Source organism: Scomber japonicus, chromosome 18, assembly GCF_027409825.1.
Source record: "Scomber japonicus isolate fScoJap1 chromosome 18, fScoJap1.pri, whole genome shotgun sequence".
Classification (NCBI taxonomy): Eukaryota; Metazoa; Chordata; class Actinopteri; order Scombriformes; family Scombridae; genus Scomber; species Scomber japonicus.
The window spans coordinates 24,563,031-24,579,068 of NC_070595.1; the positions used below are offsets into that span (position 1 = coordinate 24,563,031).

At 37.8% G+C, this 16,038-nt stretch overlaps 3 protein-coding genes across 3 annotated transcripts; 2 read left to right on the forward strand and 1 right to left on the reverse strand.

Annotated features, from left to right (window-relative positions):
• The first annotated feature begins 729 nt into the window (after nt 1–729).
• Nucleotides 730–8,084, forward strand: elob (elongin B). The gene is made up of 4 exons (XM_053338543.1): nt 730–819; nt 3,830–3,964; nt 6,001–6,109; nt 6,317–8,084. Exons 1-4 carry the CDS (start codon nt 817–819, stop codon nt 6,427–6,429), a joined length of 360 nt encoding a protein of 119 aa, XP_053194518.1. The 5' UTR covers nt 730–816; the 3' UTR covers nt 6,430–8,084.
• Nucleotides 8,085–9,612: 1,528 nt separating this feature from the next.
• LOC128378924 (uncharacterized) lies at nt 9,613–11,900 on the forward strand. The gene is made up of 3 exons (XM_053338509.1): nt 9,613–10,020; nt 10,773–11,004; nt 11,130–11,900. Exons 1-3 carry the CDS (start codon nt 9,676–9,678, stop codon nt 11,870–11,872), a joined length of 1,320 nt encoding a protein of 439 aa, XP_053194484.1. The 5' UTR covers nt 9,613–9,675; the 3' UTR covers nt 11,873–11,900.
• A 2,187-nt stretch (nt 11,901–14,087) lies between these two features.
• Nucleotides 14,088–15,950, reverse strand: si:dkey-66i24.7 (uncharacterized). The gene is made up of 2 exons (XM_053338537.1): nt 15,814–15,950; nt 14,088–14,779 (listed from the first exon to the last, which is right to left on the reverse strand). The coding sequence occupies exons 1-2, from the start codon at nt 15,905–15,907 to the stop codon at nt 14,175–14,177; spliced, it is 699 nt and encodes a 232-aa protein (XP_053194512.1). The 5' UTR covers nt 15,908–15,950; the 3' UTR covers nt 14,088–14,174.
• Nucleotides 15,951–16,038: the final 88 nt, after the last annotated feature.

Consider the following 16,038-nt stretch of genomic DNA (forward strand, 5'->3'; position numbering starts at 1 on the left):
GTATGAAATGAAGTGCGCTATATAAATAAAGTTGCCTTGCCCTTAATTTCCTCTGGGATTAATAAAGTATTTATCTTATCTTATGAAATATATATTAAAAAAAGGTTTTGAACTTTTCATTTAAGGTGACAAACAGGGGTGATTCTAGGATCAGACCTTTTGAGGGGCTCAGCTCCTTATGAGAATATGACATACAATGCCCTACACGTGTTCAAACCCCCTGCTAGATTACTCATTTGACTGGATAACGTAAATTACAATAATATTAATACATAGTAGAGTGGTATGTATCATAATAAAATAATGGTTCAGAATAAACAATCACAGATTTCTACAGAGAGGAGCCTGAGATAGTTAATGAACTCTGAGGGAAAGATTATATAAATGACAGAACTATCCAAATTACATTAAACCTGTTAAAATAAAACCATTTGAACCTGTAGCATAATTGTTTGTTCCATCTCTAAACAGAGAGGCTCGCAAAATAATTCAATTTTAAAGATAATTTTTAGGGGGGGGAAATACAATAATCATTTATTTATTTTTAGGGGTGCTGAGGTCAAATTTGGTGACAAATAGGGATACTGTTGCTAAAATGAACAGTGTGAATGGGGGATCACTTTGTGTTGACGCTGTAGTTATTACTACAGTCCAGCAGGGGGCGGTAACGCAGCAGTAGAATGACAGTAGAAACCCCCATTAAGCTGCTGCCCCCTGCTGGCTGCTCTGTGCGCTGCATGTGACTCTGCTCTGAGCTCTGCTGCAGCTTGGAGGCGTTTTTTTTTCTTCTTCTCTGTGTGCAACCAACCGCAAGAAATGGTGAGTGAGGAAAAACAGATACAGCTCACAATATAACCAGCCTGTTGACTCTCTCAATCTGTACTTTAATTAAACATTAAACCCCTTTTTTAATATATATATATGTGTGTAGACGCTGTTAAAATGTCCGCTGTCAGTAGCTTCATGTCTTTGTTGGTGTAGCTTTTACTTAAAACCTCACGTCGATTAGCGTCAATACAATTGGCTGAACATTGCTTTATAATGCAGAGATTGTATCCAGGTAGAAAAACACACGTTAAACCAGTGTTTTAATGAAGTGACAGCCAGGCTAACAAACTTTTTGTTTAGCTTTTTGATTCAACTGAGCAGCAGCAGCTAGCAGCAGAGAAGCTAACTAGCTCGAGTTGCTAACCCATAACCATCTGTGTGTTTGTGTGTGAAACAACACCATTAAGCATTTAAGGCTATTAAAAAAAACGTAAAGACTGGTGCCAACACAAGCTATGTGTTAAGTGCTCTGTAGCTTCACAGTTTCACCCCTTTTTAAGTTAAATTAAAGGAAGCTAACAGTGAAGCTAACAGTGCTAATGCAATGGTAGCAAGCTGCCGCACTGAGGGGCTTTAAACGATGCGGAAATTAAATGTGGGTAGAGATTGTTTTTTATTAACCTTAAAAATGCTATTTTCCCTCTTATTAAACTGACATCACTGTCAGATTTTGCATAAATTGCTGCTACATAGTTTAAAGCTACCATAAAGTGGCTATTACAGCTACTTTAACTAGGAGCTATATAATGTTACTACCTCATTTCTGTTAAAGGACAGGTTCCTAATTTTTCATGTGTGTGTCTTAAAACAGCAGTCAGGTGCTTACTCACTGTAATACTTCCTCTGCTGTTCATACTGGCTGTTACAAGATCCTCTAATAAAAATAGGGACTTAAAAGTTGGTGTGAAAGCTTGTATGAGGCTTCAACAGTCTGAGTTAGTCATGTCAAGTGGATATCTGACACATTTGCAGTCCTTTTAGCATCAAATTCCCTCTTTGTGTTTTCTCTGTTAAGCTGTGGTGGAAGTATAGTAACAAAAAGAAGGACTTTGGCACTAAAAAGACTATAACGTTGAAAGATATCTACTTGATTTGACTTATTTGGATGACAGAAGCTTCAGATCAACTTTTAAATCATTTTTTTTCTCCGAAAGCTTGTGGATTTTGTCCCCCATCACCTACTACTTTGTACTTTATATTATGAAGGGATCTTCTAATGGTCAGTATGGACAGGAGGAATGATTACAGCAAGAAAAACATGTTTTAAACATTTAGGCTCCTGGCTGTTGGTTTAAGAGGACTATTGTGGACAATTGTGAACCCATCTTATAGTATTTGTTTTGTGTTATATTTATGTGTGTGAAGATAATGATAATGTTAAATCACAAATGTCTAATGTTAGACTGTGTGTTGTGTACACAGGTTCCTTAGGTGGTATATCTTATATTTTTTAGATACAGTGGGACACCTTTTTACACACTGAGTATTTTATTATTATTTATTACATATATATTAAGGCTGGGTGATACGGGCAGAATCAAATATCACAATATTTTTTACCAAACACCTCTGTTGATACTTTGACAATAATGTAGGGATGACTGTTATAATATATATAATGATATAATGGATAAAGGCAGATTATAGAACAGTCTGTTAAGCTCAGAAAATTACATTTTTACTGTAATGCAGCCTTTAAAAACGGGAAAAGACAATACTTATTCCATATCACGAAATGGCGATATTTAAAATCTAAGACGATATTTATAAAATATTGATTTATAACCTAGCCCAAATATATGTACATTTATTAGTTTTATTAGTACAATTTTAGGATATTTTGTAGTAGTAACTTCTTAGGGTTTTTTCCCCATCCAGCATCTGTTGTTTTTGTTGGTTTTGCGTTATCGTGACACATTCAGATTGCAGGAAACAAAATCATCATGAACTGTCTTTGGGGCTTTGCTCGGGCATTTCCTTTTGTGTGGTTGGTTAGTGGTTCATGTGCTGTTGGTGTTATTAATTAAAAAAGAAAGAAAGAAACAGATTTCAGACATTCCTCATCTCATGCTCTCACTTTAATTGATCAGTGTTAACAAATGACTAGCTTTCATCTGCTGCTCATTCTCAGATTCCAGCTTCTTAAATGTGAATATTTTCTGGTTCATTTCAGTCTCAATGAAAACTGAGTATCTTTGGGTTGTGGACTGTTGGTCAGAATGTAAAAAATACACTTCAGGTTGTATGTTGGATTTTGGGAAACACTGATGAACATTTCCCACCATTTTCTAACATTTTATCAACCAAACAACTACTTGAAAAAAGTAATAAAAAAATATATATTTTAAGAAGAAAGTAGTAATATTTCACGAAAAAGTCGTAATAATCATAAAAAAGATGTTATATTTCATGAAAAAAGTTGTAATATTTCACAAAAATATCTTTATGGAGGCTTTATGGTGAAGACTTTCAGTAACAGTTTGTGTATAAATGTTTGTTTTTTACACCAAAATTAGTTTTATTCCCTTGTATTTTAGTATAGGATTAGAACTGCAGCTAACAATTATTTTCATTAAACTGTTGATTATTTATTCAATTAACCAATTAGTCATTTGGTCAATAAAGTGTCAATCACTGTATGTATTTTGTGTTTTGTCCACAATCCAAAGATATTCACTTTACTGTTAAAGAGGAAAGAAACTAACAAATATTCACATTTAGGAAGCTATAACAAGTTAATTTTGGCATTTTCAGTAGGAAGAAAAAAACAAAAGTCTTTGGGCTGATTAGAAATAAGACTCACTGCGTCCTCAATGTTTCTTTGGTGCATTCACACCTGTACTGACAGCTGTCCACCTGTGATCGGATGTATTTTAATGAAGTGTGAACAGGACCTCAAAAACACCTTTTTTACCAGCTAAACAGTCGAGTTTCTCTGATGTGAATATACATGAGCGTCATTGTTTCCTCACACACCTTTTGTCACTTTTTTCCCCTTCAGGACGTGTTTCTAATGATTCGACGTCACAAGACGACCATCTTCACAGATGCCAAAGAGTCCACCACAGTCTACGAGCTGAAGCGCATCGTGGAGGGTATCTTAAAGAGGCCACCTGAAGACCAGAGGCTTTATAAGGTAAAATAAATCACCTGGAACATTTTTCAGACCCAAAAAATAGCCCTGATAGGAGGCAAGTTATTCATGTGTCAGCAATAAATAAAATTCATATGATTATTTAGCAAAATCTAGTTAATTGTTAGGTTAAAGTTGTTCACATGGTGTGAGCTGTTTGTACACTGTCTGCTTATTAAAATATCTTAAAATATGTTTTTTTTTGGTTTGTTTTTAAAGAACAGAGTTGAAGGATTGTTTTGCTTTCTTAGTTTAGTTTATTGCAGTCATTAAACTCAAATAGGCAAGCATAAATAAAGTAGATTATCATGTTTTTATGTCCTTGTTTCTCGTCCTCCAGTAGAAATAGTGACAAGCCCAAATGGAAAAATAGTAAGTGAAAACAAATATAGGAATAAAGCTGTTTCAGATAACAACAGTTTTGCGGAGAGGTCGACCATATCAGCAATTTGAACCTCAATTACTACAATAAGCAAGTTATCTCAGATATTCTGTACTTTTGTTTTTGTCCCCATGATAAAACTCATCTTTCCAAATAAAAAACAGCTGTTATTTTAAATTTCTTTAATATTTCTCAAGTTTAAACACATCAAATCATAAAGACCTGCATCACATATTCAATATAGTTATCTACTCTTATTTAACTAATATAAAATCAGTTAGAAAAAAACAGCTTCATAAGGAGTTGTTCACCCACAGCAGCAGCTCAATATCACGGTGAACCTTTGACTCTTAACTTCAGATCTCCTCTGAGACACATGATGTTATTGTTTTTCATATATACATGCTGATGAAACATGTTTAGTTTAGAGCTATATCAAATATTCACAGCCATGCTTCAGCACTGTCTGATTAAACTCGGTGTAGCAGTGTGTGATATGACTATATAATATAAATTTGTCGTCTTTATCACATTTCTGTACACTTTTAAGTTGAGTTTAGCGTTTCTTTGACTTGTGTTAGAGTTTTGTGAGCATGATGCACTGATGATGGATCTTTTGTCATTTTGATGAAGTATCTTATTTCATCAGGTATTCAACTCACTACCTTTATTTAAAACAGACATATATCCAATTACTTTAATCCATTCAAAAGTTTCTTAATTGATTTTTCTAGAAAATTTGATGTTGTAATATAAGATTACATCCATCTCTGTCGTACAAAATGCAGGATTTTATATATTTTGCCAGCTTCTGTCAGCGTGTTTAAAGAGCCAAACACTAAGCTTGAACTGCAGCACTTTATAAACTTTTATTTTAGAGGAAAACATGTATTCTTCATAATAGAGTCCTCACTGATGTCACAAAACTTGCTGCACATGTGTGATATGACAATATATATGTGTCTACTTTATCACATTAAACTACATTGTTAATATCAGGTTAGCATCTCTTTGATTTATGGGCACGACTGCTGATAGATTTTTGGAAATTCTTTTTGGTCATTTTGATGAAGTATCTTAATTTATCAGGTATTAAACTAACTGGATTTACTTAAAACAGTCTGTCTAAATATTTTTAATCCATCAGTAGTTTATGCTAATGGATTTTTTCAGAAAATGTTATGCAAATGTTATTGCAATATGACATAACATCCATTTCTGTTGTAGAAGATGCAGGATTTTAATTAATCCATGTTGAGTGCTAAAAAGTCAAAAGCTCAGATAGGACTGCAGCCTTTAATTCACCTAAAAGTGGCACTTTTAAACTTTCTAACTTAGAGGAAGACCAGTATTCTTCATAACAAAATCCTCACTGATTTCACAAAACTTACTATACTATGTCCTAACTCTTCAAACAACCTCGGACATTATCTCTGAACGGGCTGATAAATGAAATGTGAGATAATATAAGAAATTCAAATTGACTGAATATACCCTCTGTACAGACAAAAATAAATGTGCAAAGGGCAGGAAATCTGAGTGACATTACGTGCAATGTTCCTGGCATTTACATGATATGTGCAAAAAATGAAAAAACAATGCTGTGAGAACATCTGGCTCTAAACTTCTTTGTTTTTTGTTTGTTTTTCTTCTCCAGGATGACGTGCTGCTTAACGACAGTCAAACTCTTGGAAATTGTGGCTTTACAAATCAAACGGCCCGACCCCAGGCCCCGGCCACAGTGGGATTAGCTTTCCGTCTGGGTGGTAAATAATTAATAAATTCACCTTTAATTTCACCAGGCTTTTAGTTTTTATGATAGTCTCGGCTGAGCTGAGCTGATTTTTAAACTCTCAGCTCTGAGCTTTTTGTGCTTTAATTTACTTTCAGTTCCTCTGTTGACACAAACTCACTTCTCTTTCTCCTTCTCTATCTCTCTCTTGTCGCCTTCTGTCTTCTGTCGTTCCCCTCAGATGATTCATTCGAGCAGCTGAGGATCGAGTCCTTCTCCACTCCCCCAGAGCTTCCTGACGTCATGAAGCCCCAGGACTCGGGCAGCACAGCCAACGAACAGGCTGTACAGTGAGGAGGAGACAGAGAGAGAGAAAGAGGGGCGGGGGGAAAGAAGAAGAAGAAAAAACAAAAAAAACCAAGAGGGACACGAATAGGGGGGGTCGGAGAGGGAGGACGCACCAGAGAGAGAGGGGAGGGGAGGAGAGGGGAGGAGGGGATTTTGAATTTTTTTTGGGAAGCAATGCCTTCAGCGGTTGTGGACGACAGATCTTCAACTGGGCACAAACAGTTACAAAAACACGGATTCCCCCTTTTTTTGTTGTATATGTGAGAAGGGGCGGGTGGTTCATTTATCCCGAAAACCGGTGAACGCATGCTAGAATAACAAAAGAAAAAAAAAAAAAAAAATTGATTTCACACAAGACCCTTCAGTGATTACCTGACGGACTTGTCACAACACTGTCAGTCATCCATGGGATTTGGTAAAGGCTGAACATAAAGAATTGTACCTCGTATTTAATTAATTCTAGTCTTTATTTGGGGGTAAGGTTAATGCCGCCTTACTTATGTTTTTTCTTTTCTTTTTGTTTTTTTTTTTTCTTTTTAAATTTTGCTGGCTTAAATGTGGGAGTTGATAAAGGTGTGACATTTTTAGGCTTTTTATGTTTTTGTGTGTGTGTTTCTTTATTAAACTATTACTAGGATTTAACCTTTTTTTTGTGGGTCCTCTGCCTCGGGATATGTGCGTGTGTGGCGACGATAGCTAGGGAGTTTGTGAATTTCTAAGTTACTATCTGTATTTCAATTTCAAGAACTCTTTTTGAACAGACTGAAATAATTATAATTATAAAAAATATATAGATACAACTTGTTTTGGCAAGAAGATCCAGCATTAAAAAAAAAAAGAGATGAGCATTTCCCGGTACTTTTACTTATCAGTAGTCGTAGTTTTCATATAGCTGCTTACAGACATTACTGAGACTGAACGCACTCACTCACTCAGTTTTGTGGGTATCTCCAACACACGTGACGCTGGCGTGGACCTGGTGTTGAAAATGGCAAAAAAATGACTGACATTAGTAGAGCAACAATCAAAAAAAAAAAAAAAAAAAGGATTAGCAGTAATTATTGGTCATTTTTTACCTCGCTAACAAAACGTAGGAACTAACCAACCTTTCCTTCTCCAGTGTTTGATTGTAGCACATGACATCTCAGAGGCCTAAAAGTGTTTATATTGAGCGGAAAGTTAAACAGGTTGTTTGTGGGATGAGTGCCTGTAATCGGCAGGCTGCACATTTTGACCCTTCATTACCCCCCCCCCCCCCTCCTCCTTTGCCCCCTCCCCAAAAATCACTGCCCCATTTAGTTTTAGCTCATGCTGCTGCGTGTGTGTGTTGTATTATACACCATTAAAACCTTAAACACATAGTTTTCCTATAAAAAAAAACAATTTAAAGAGGAGAATCAGAAACAAACTCATCTGCACATCAAAACTGAAAGCATAACACGGGATCTCATGATCACAAAAACGACAATTAAAACAAAGAAGAAGAAGAAGCCCTCCATTGTTCACTACAGGGGAGAAGATATTCTGACCTAGGGGTGTTGAATGAAATTGTTGACACATTGAGGCGTAAAAAAACAAAGCATTTGCAAATCGAGGCTGTTAAACAGTGATCAACAAGTTGCACTTGTAACTGATTTAACATTAAAAACAACTGTTTTTCACCTGTGTGCACTGAAGTTGTTTGTTTTGTATGTTTATGCAATCAGTGATAAACATATTGGAATAATTTAATATGTTTACACACACTTAGACACAGTTTGAGCAACACTGACAGGCTTTTCCTTTTCTGCTGATTAAAAGTCACTCATACAATCATGTAAGCTACAGAAGTTGATGAACAATGACAACAAATTCAGTAAGATCTATTTATATAATATACACTCACTGGCCACTTTATTAGGTGCACCTGTGCAATCTAATTCAATCCAATACAACAGCTCTGCTTTAAAGTCTACATATTTGAAGCTTATACATTTTCAGTTTTTGTTGACAAGGTGATCATTCTACCTTATGTTTATTACTGAGGTTATAGTGGGTGATGATGGTGGTTTGCATTAAGTTGACTGGTGTTCCTAATATTTTGTCCACGCCATTAACATACATGAGGGGCGAAATATTAGGAACCCCAGTCAAGTATGCCACCACCACTTAGTATGACCTCAGTAATAAACAGTAGAATTATCTTTAAAATGTTGAATTTATAGCAGAGCTGTTGTATTCATTGAATTAGATTGCACAAGTGTACCTAATGAAGTGGCCAGTGACTGTATAATGATTGTAAACGCATACAGTTGGATCATTTGGGGTGGTGTGCGTCATTGCTGAGGTATGCTGAGTAGAGGGGCAACAATCAATCAACTGCCAACTATTACATTAACTATTTTGAAAAAAAGTGAGGAAAAAAAAGCCTAATTTTCTGGTTTCCTTCTCAATTGTGAATATTTTCTGGTTCCTTTAGTTTTTAAACAACCGTAAACTGAATATCTTTGGGGTTGTGTACAAAACGAGACATTTGATGACTTCACCTTTGGCTTTGAGAAACAATGATCTGATATATTTCACCTTTTTTTTACACCAAATCACTGCAGTTAATGGAGATAATTAACAAAGTAATCAACAATGAAAATAACTTAGTTTCAGCCCTTTAAAAAGTTGTGAGGTAACAATTTGCCTCATAATTTCTGAGATGATTATGATGAATTAAGCAATTATAATTTAAAAAAGATAGATTAATTTAATGTTGATCACGTAATTGTTGATCTAAATTCAATAAAGTAAAAATAGCTAACCCTAACCTTGCTTACAATCTATTTCAAAAACACTTTAAACCACTGTAGCAAACGTTGACAGTACGTGCTCGTTGTTCCTGAACGTCTCAGAGAAATCACTGAACTTTCCGACAGCACCTGAAGGCAGCAAACGTTACCCTTAGATTTAGCAAAATCTCGCGACGTTATCTCTTTATTGTGCGCTCTGTGCAAAATAATAATTTTGAAATTATGTGACATTATATAGTTAAGGATTAGTTGGGTCTATAGACGAAAAACACTTGGTTAGGGTTAGAATTCTTTTTTATATATTTTATTTTGAGTTAAAATTAAAACTCTCGCGAGATTTGTTTGAGGCGAATCGCAGGTCTAGGCACGACCCGGCTGTAATAGCATTTAGAGGCGGTGCAGCGACAAAATAATGGCTCCTGTAGTTTGCTAGGTTAAAATAAAGGGTCTAATTGATTCACCTGCAGCAGCACACATGGACGTCAGTGAATATGTGTTATCTGCAGGCCGAGCCGTGCTGGACATTGTGGAGCGGGAGTGGCAGCCTCTGTCCCCTGCTGAGCTGGAGCAGAGACTTGACCAGGCTGTGGAGGAGATCCTGGAGGCTGAGCTGATCACTAAACTCAAAACTCAACCTCCTGCTCCTGCTCCTTCTTCTTCTTCTTCTTCTTCTTCTGCTGCTGCTCCTATATACGTTCAGTTACTGCAGGATGAAACTAATGTGCAGCCACAAGTTTCACACACGACCCCATCATCCAGTCCTGCTGCAGAGGAGGAGAGCAGAGAGCAGCTGGAGCCTGCAGACACAGCTGCTGTCAAGGTAAATAAACACCTCTGAGACCGTCAAATACGTTTATGCACCTTAATAGATAATTTACTGATGCATAATTGATCATTTGCACCATTATTTAAAGGACAGCTTCACTAATTGTTCATGTCTGTCTCAAAACATCTGTTCATACTGGTTATTAAAAGATCTCCTTCAAATGTGCTTTAGTGCAAGTGATGGAGGACAAAATCCACAGTGGCATTTAAAAGTTGGTGTGAAGCTTATATGAGGCTTCAGCAGTCTGAGTTAGTCATACCAAGTGGATATCTGACACATTTACAGTCTTTTGTTTCCCCTGTTGAGCTGTGATAGAAGTATAGTAACAAAAAGAGGGATTTTGGCACTAAAAAGACTGTAACGTTTAAAGATATCTACTTGATTTGACTCATTTGGGTGGCTGAAACTTCATATTAGCTTCAGATCAACTTTTAATAGGCTACAGTTTTGCACCGAAGGAGGTCTGTGGATTTCTTGTCAAACCAAAACTTCAAAACCTGAAGATATAAGTTTACAATAAATACATATTAAAAGGTGCGACACAAAAAATGGACTCCAATTACCTTTAAGATAAGAGTTGATTAATAATTTTCACCTCTAAATATTTGTTACTGTAACTTTTATGGATTATTTTCAGCTTTGGGCCCAGTGTTCATGGTGCAATTTGACCTTAAATACAAGTTAAATCTACAAACTAACTGATGTTGGAAACTGTAAAATCATTTTCTCCTTTTTTCATCCATCAGTACATCGCTGATCTGCTTCAAAACTCCAAATCCAGGGCTCGCATGGCTGGACGTGCTCGCTTGTCTCTGTCTCACACCGTCCTGCTGTCCCTCACACTGCTCTCCGAGCGCGTCAGCTACCGCTGCGTGTCCCGTCGTTTCCGCCTGGAGAAAGGAAACATCCACCGGATCTTCTTCTCTTTCTGTGAGCGAGTCAACATGCTGCAGGAGAGGCTGATCAGATGGCCAGACGGTGGGTTGATTTCAGTGTTTTTTTTTAAATTATTTTATTGGAAGATCCTGTCAATGTGAATGATATCAGTGTAAAATGAGAGTTGAAAATGATAAATGTGGGTTTATTTAATCTCTATTCTTCAGGCAGAGAGGCTGTAGACGTCCTGCTTCCACTTTCCAGTCTGCTGGGAAAAGAAAGGGAGCAAGAAGAAGAGGAGCAAACTGTCCCTCAGGTCTTGGGAGTGCTGGGATTCACCCGGATCCCCATCCGCCTGCCTATAGGGAAACATGACGTGGAGAGTGCAGTACCTGAGGTGAAGAGGATGAAGAAGGAAGCTCATCCCGACTCCTGGCTCAACCTCGAGGTTGTGTGTGACTGTAAAGGCCGTTTCCTCCACTGCAGCGTCAGTAAAGGATCAGATCTGGACAGAGGTGGCGCTGTGAGAAATGAACTCAAACAGCATCCAGAGCTGATGCCCGTTGGCTCCTGCCTGGTGGCCCAAGCCGGATACCCACTCACCGCTCAGATTTTAACACCCTACACAGGAAGTCGCGGACTGAGAGAGGAGCTCTTTAACAAAACTCTGGAGGCACATTTTCACATCCTGGATCAGGCCGTTGCCAACCTGAGAGCCAGATTTCAAAGACTCAGGTATTTGGATATCGGGAACTACGATCGAGCCCGAGCTGTGGTGCTGACCGCCTGCGTGCTGCACAATGTGTTTTTGGATATGGGAGAAATAGTTCAAGGAGAGGTTGAGAGAGAGGAAGTCATGAGTCAAGAGGGAGAGGTGGAGGTGGAGGAAGAGGAAGAGGATGAGGGTGTGCGCAGACGTGACGACATCGCAGACTTTCTGTTTAAAAACTTTGATTCTGAAAACACGTGATGATGCTTGATGATTTTTGTTGTCGGAGAATATAATTTGTATAAGATAAAAGTTTATTTTAACAAAAATCTCTTAATCGTCTGAGTGTGTTTGCACATACACTTCACCACAGTCAGATAATGGCTATATATTTGTTGTTAAAGCATTTAGATTATGTGACATAACGATCATTCTTATGGTTAGTTTGCCATAACAGGGATAGAAGTTCGTTATAGGGTATTTTAATTAATTGGAGTGGACATAGAGTTTCCATTTTTAACTTTTAACAGCTGCAGCCAATTTCACTTCCACTTTTAAAATGTACTAAAAATCAATATGTAACTACACCAAATATATTTTAAAGGCGAAATATACAACATTCAGCCCCAGATCACTTAATTGTCGGAGTGTGTCTGTAGATACACATCACCAAAATCAGATAAAAGGTGGATAACTGGTTCAGTTTTGAGGGTTAGGGCTAGGGTTAGGGTTGGGGAGATAATAATATATGATAGATGATTTTTTTTTAATTGATTGAAGTAGACAGAGAGTTTCCATTTTTAACTTTAACAGCTGCAGCCAGTTTCAATTCTTCTTTTAAAATGTACTTTAAAAAAAAGAGAAATCACCACATTGACTAGACTTTATATAAAGGTGCATTACACCATATTCATCCCCACTAGATGTCACACAAGCACCTCAGATCAAAAAAATGCAGGTGTCATTTACTAATAGTGGCATCTAATAAAACAGAAAGTTCACAAAACTCACATCAAATTGTATCTGTAATATGATTCATTAGAAATGTGTGAATCAGCTGACATGTTGAAAATGGCTGCGGGGAGGACAGCGAAGGACTCACAAAGCACACAGAGAAGCTCAGACAACACATTTAGAGGGAAGTGTGACTTAATTCACAGCATCAGGAAACTATTACTTCACTTTATCTTTATATAGTAAATAGTTGTTTGCTGACATCTAATTGAGCTAAATGTTGTATATTACATCTTTAAGATTGATGCATTTAGTTGAAGTTGGTTTTGATTAACTTTTGTGTCGTCCTCCCGGGTCAAATTGACCCCGACTTCTATCTTCCCTTCTTTCCTTCCTTCCATCTGTCCTTCCTCCCTCCCTCCTTCTCTCTTTCTTTCCTTCCCTCCTTCTCTTTCTTTCCTCCCCTACCTTCCTTCTTTCCTCTGTCCTTCTTTCTCCTACCTTCCTTTTTTCTTTCTCCCTCCCTCCCTTCCTTCTGTCCTTCCTCCCTCCTTCTTTCCTTTCTTCATCCCTTCCTCCCTTCTTTCCTTCCTTCATCCCTTCCTCCCTTCCCCCCTCCTTGTTTCCTCCCTTCTTCCTCCTTTCCTTCCATGACTCGAGGTCAACAGGAGGGTTAACTACCACTGGCATATATGTCTCTAATATTCTGTCCACCACCAAATATGTAAGAACAGAGCTGGACAAACATTTAGAAAAGTAGTTTTTATTTATTACAAGGCAAAACATATTTAAGTTGTTCATACTGTCTGATAACATAACACACAGTATATTAATAATGTACTAACAGTAGTACACAGCTATGAATACCTGCATTCATGTATTTATAACACTGTATCACCACGTCATGATTGCCTTCATACAAAACATGCTCCACTCTTGCATAGACTGCTCACATTTAATATCAATCACTGGTACAATGATGGAAGGATGCCTCTATTAATATTATATAGAAGTAATATTTTAGTGTGCTTTTTACTCTCCGATCATAATTAACTTTTCTAGAGCTGCAACGATTAGTCAATTGTCACAAAATCGGCAACTTTTTAAAGCAGAATAATAATTTTAGTTTGTTTTTTTTAAGCAAATATGACAAAAATGTGTTGGTTTGGTTTGTTAAATGTGATGATTTAATGATTTGCTGTGTCTTTCATGATAGTAAACTTAACATTTTAAGTTTCGGACTGTTAGTTGGACCAAAAAAAGAACATTTTGTAGACAAAATGATTGATTGATGATGAAAATAATTATTATCTATTAGTTTTGGTATAAAAATAAGTGATGATTTCAAGTACTGGGAGATGTACAGAAAAGGATAAACCATTAAATGATATGTGGTCTGTTTTTTAGTGTAAACAAGTGCTGCCCATTCCTCACAGAGTTCAGACTGGCCAAATTATTCTAAAAACTGTAACAATAAAAAAATGTGCTAACACGACCAAAGAGTGTTAAAAATGTGCTTCAACAGTTTTCTTCGTGCAGTATCAGAAAAGTTTTTGGTAACAGCAAAACGGCACAAATCAAAAGTCTAGATCTGCTTCACGTCTCCAGTCTAGGGTCCGTCTTTGGGCGTCTGTGTGCTGTTCTTCTGAGCCAGGCTGGAGATGGCCTGGGCCAAGTTGTTGATGGCATCTATCTTCCTCTCCTCCAGAGCTTTCTGCTGGGCCCACATGTTCATCTTCCTCTCCTGCAGCTCCATGTACAGCTGCAGGATGTCCTGCGGAGGCCGCGAGGAGCAGGGAGCGGCTGTCATGGGAGGCGTGGGGAGGATCGGGGTGAATCTTTTGCTGGCGATGGCCTTGCCCACTCTCGTCCCGCTGAGCTTGGCCTGCCGCTGCGCTTCGATCTCCTCCCGGCTCTTGCCCAGGACCTCGTGCATGGCCTTGAAGAACTCCCAGTGGACGCTGGTCGCTCCCAGCCTCTTGGCCCTCTCTGCGTTCTTCCTGTACGTGGCCAGCATGTTTCTCCACTTGAGGTCACACTCGTAAGCCTTCACGGTGACGTCAATGACCTCGGACTCCCTCAGTTTGGCGTTCACCCTCACTGCCACCATCTCCCAAAGTTTCTTTTTCTTGCACACTGGCTGGTCGAAAGCCTGATCCATCTCCAGCCGAATGTTGACAAGGTGCCATGTGGCCTGCAGGGTCCATATAAACTCTAGAGGGGGAAATAAAAGGGGGGAGAATATCACTGACAGTGGTGGAAGACGTACTGAAATCCTTTTCTTTAGTAAAAGTACAAATACATCAATTTAAAAATACTCCATTACAAGTAAAAGTCCCACATGAAAAACCCTACTTAAGGTAAAAAAGCACTAAAGTATTAGTAATGCAATGTAGTACTGAAGTAAAAGTACTGTAGTATTATGAGTGATGTAGTATGCAGTATTACAGTAAAAGTAGTGATATATTATTATATATGACATCATTAGATTATTAATAGTGAAGCATCAGTGTTAAAGCAGCATGTTACTGTTGTAGCTGCTGGAGGTGGAGCTAGTTTATACTACTTTATATACAGTTAGCTAGTTTACACTACTTTATATACAGTTAGCTAGTTTAGTCCAGTGGTTCCCAACCTAGGGGCGGGGCCCCTCCAAAGGGTCAGCAGATAAATGTGAGGGCTGGTGAGATGATTAATGGGAGAGGAAAGAAGACAAAACAAAGACAGATAGTGAAATATTGGATCAACAACTCATCTGAAATGTGAGCCTGACTACACACTGCTTTTCGTAAGACATCCACTGGTTTCATCTTTAACAATGTGTTGTATTTTAAAAGCTTGTTATATTATCCATTGTGTCAAATCTTCATCTGAAAAGTAACTAAAGCTGTCAAATAAATGTAGTGGAGTAGAAAGTACAATATTTCCGTCTGAAATGTAGTGGAGTGGAAGTATAAAGTAGCATTAATATAAAATACTTAAATACCTTAAAATTAGTGCAGTACTTGAGTAAATGTACTTAGTTACTTTCCACCTCTTGGTAATTGGTTGTTATATTTATGACCTTGCACTGAACCTGCACACTTTGACACAGCCTGTGCAATAAAAACACCTATTTTAAAGCCACCAGATAGACGCAAATAAATATAGTAATCCATTTATTTGATGCAGAGCCTGCGCACTCATCAGGCCCTCCTCGCTGCATGCGGTGACTGGATGAAATCTAACTTCAGGCTGCGACTACTCACCTGTTTTTGATTTATCAGCGTCCACACTGGACACCACCGTCTCCTTTCCCTCCACCTCAGTACTCTGTATCACAATTGTTTCGATCACCTCCATGCTTTGCTAAATCACCACCATTACTGTTAAAAGTTGTTTATTTATAATCGGCGTATCTACCGTGGACTTTAACAACCCTCTCAGCATCGAGTAAAACGATGAAAATAGCAACGTCGCTAGGCAGCTTGGGA

What these genes read in the sequence shown, in the direction of transcription:
- si:dkey-66i24.7 (XM_053338537.1), bottom strand. Translation starts at nt 15,907, where the DNA reads ATGGAGGTGATCGAAACAATTGTGATACAGAGTACTGAGGTGGAGGGA. An exon ending in CGCTGATAAATCAAAAACAG is followed by an intron (nt 14,780 to 15,813) that starts GTGAGTAGTCGC and finishes TTCCCCCTCTAG; the next exon opens with AGTTTATATGGACCCTGCAG.
- LOC128378924 (XM_053338509.1), top strand. Translation starts at nt 9,676, where the DNA reads ATGGACGTCAGTGAATATGTGTTATCTGCAGGCCGAGCCGTGCTGGAC. An exon ending in CAGACACAGCTGCTGTCAAG is followed by an intron (nt 10,021 to 10,772) that starts GTAAATAAACAC and finishes TTCATCCATCAG; the next exon opens with TACATCGCTGATCTGCTTCA. An exon ending in GCTGATCAGATGGCCAGACG is followed by an intron (nt 11,005 to 11,129) that starts GTGGGTTGATTT and finishes TCTATTCTTCAG; the next exon opens with GCAGAGAGGCTGTAGACGTC.
- elob (XM_053338543.1), top strand. An exon ending in AAGACCAGAGGCTTTATAAG is followed by an intron (nt 3,965 to 6,000) that starts GTAAAATAAATC and finishes TTTCTTCTCCAG; the next exon opens with GATGACGTGCTGCTTAACGA. An exon ending in ATTAGCTTTCCGTCTGGGTG is followed by an intron (nt 6,110 to 6,316) that starts GTAAATAATTAA and finishes CGTTCCCCTCAG; the next exon opens with ATGATTCATTCGAGCAGCTG.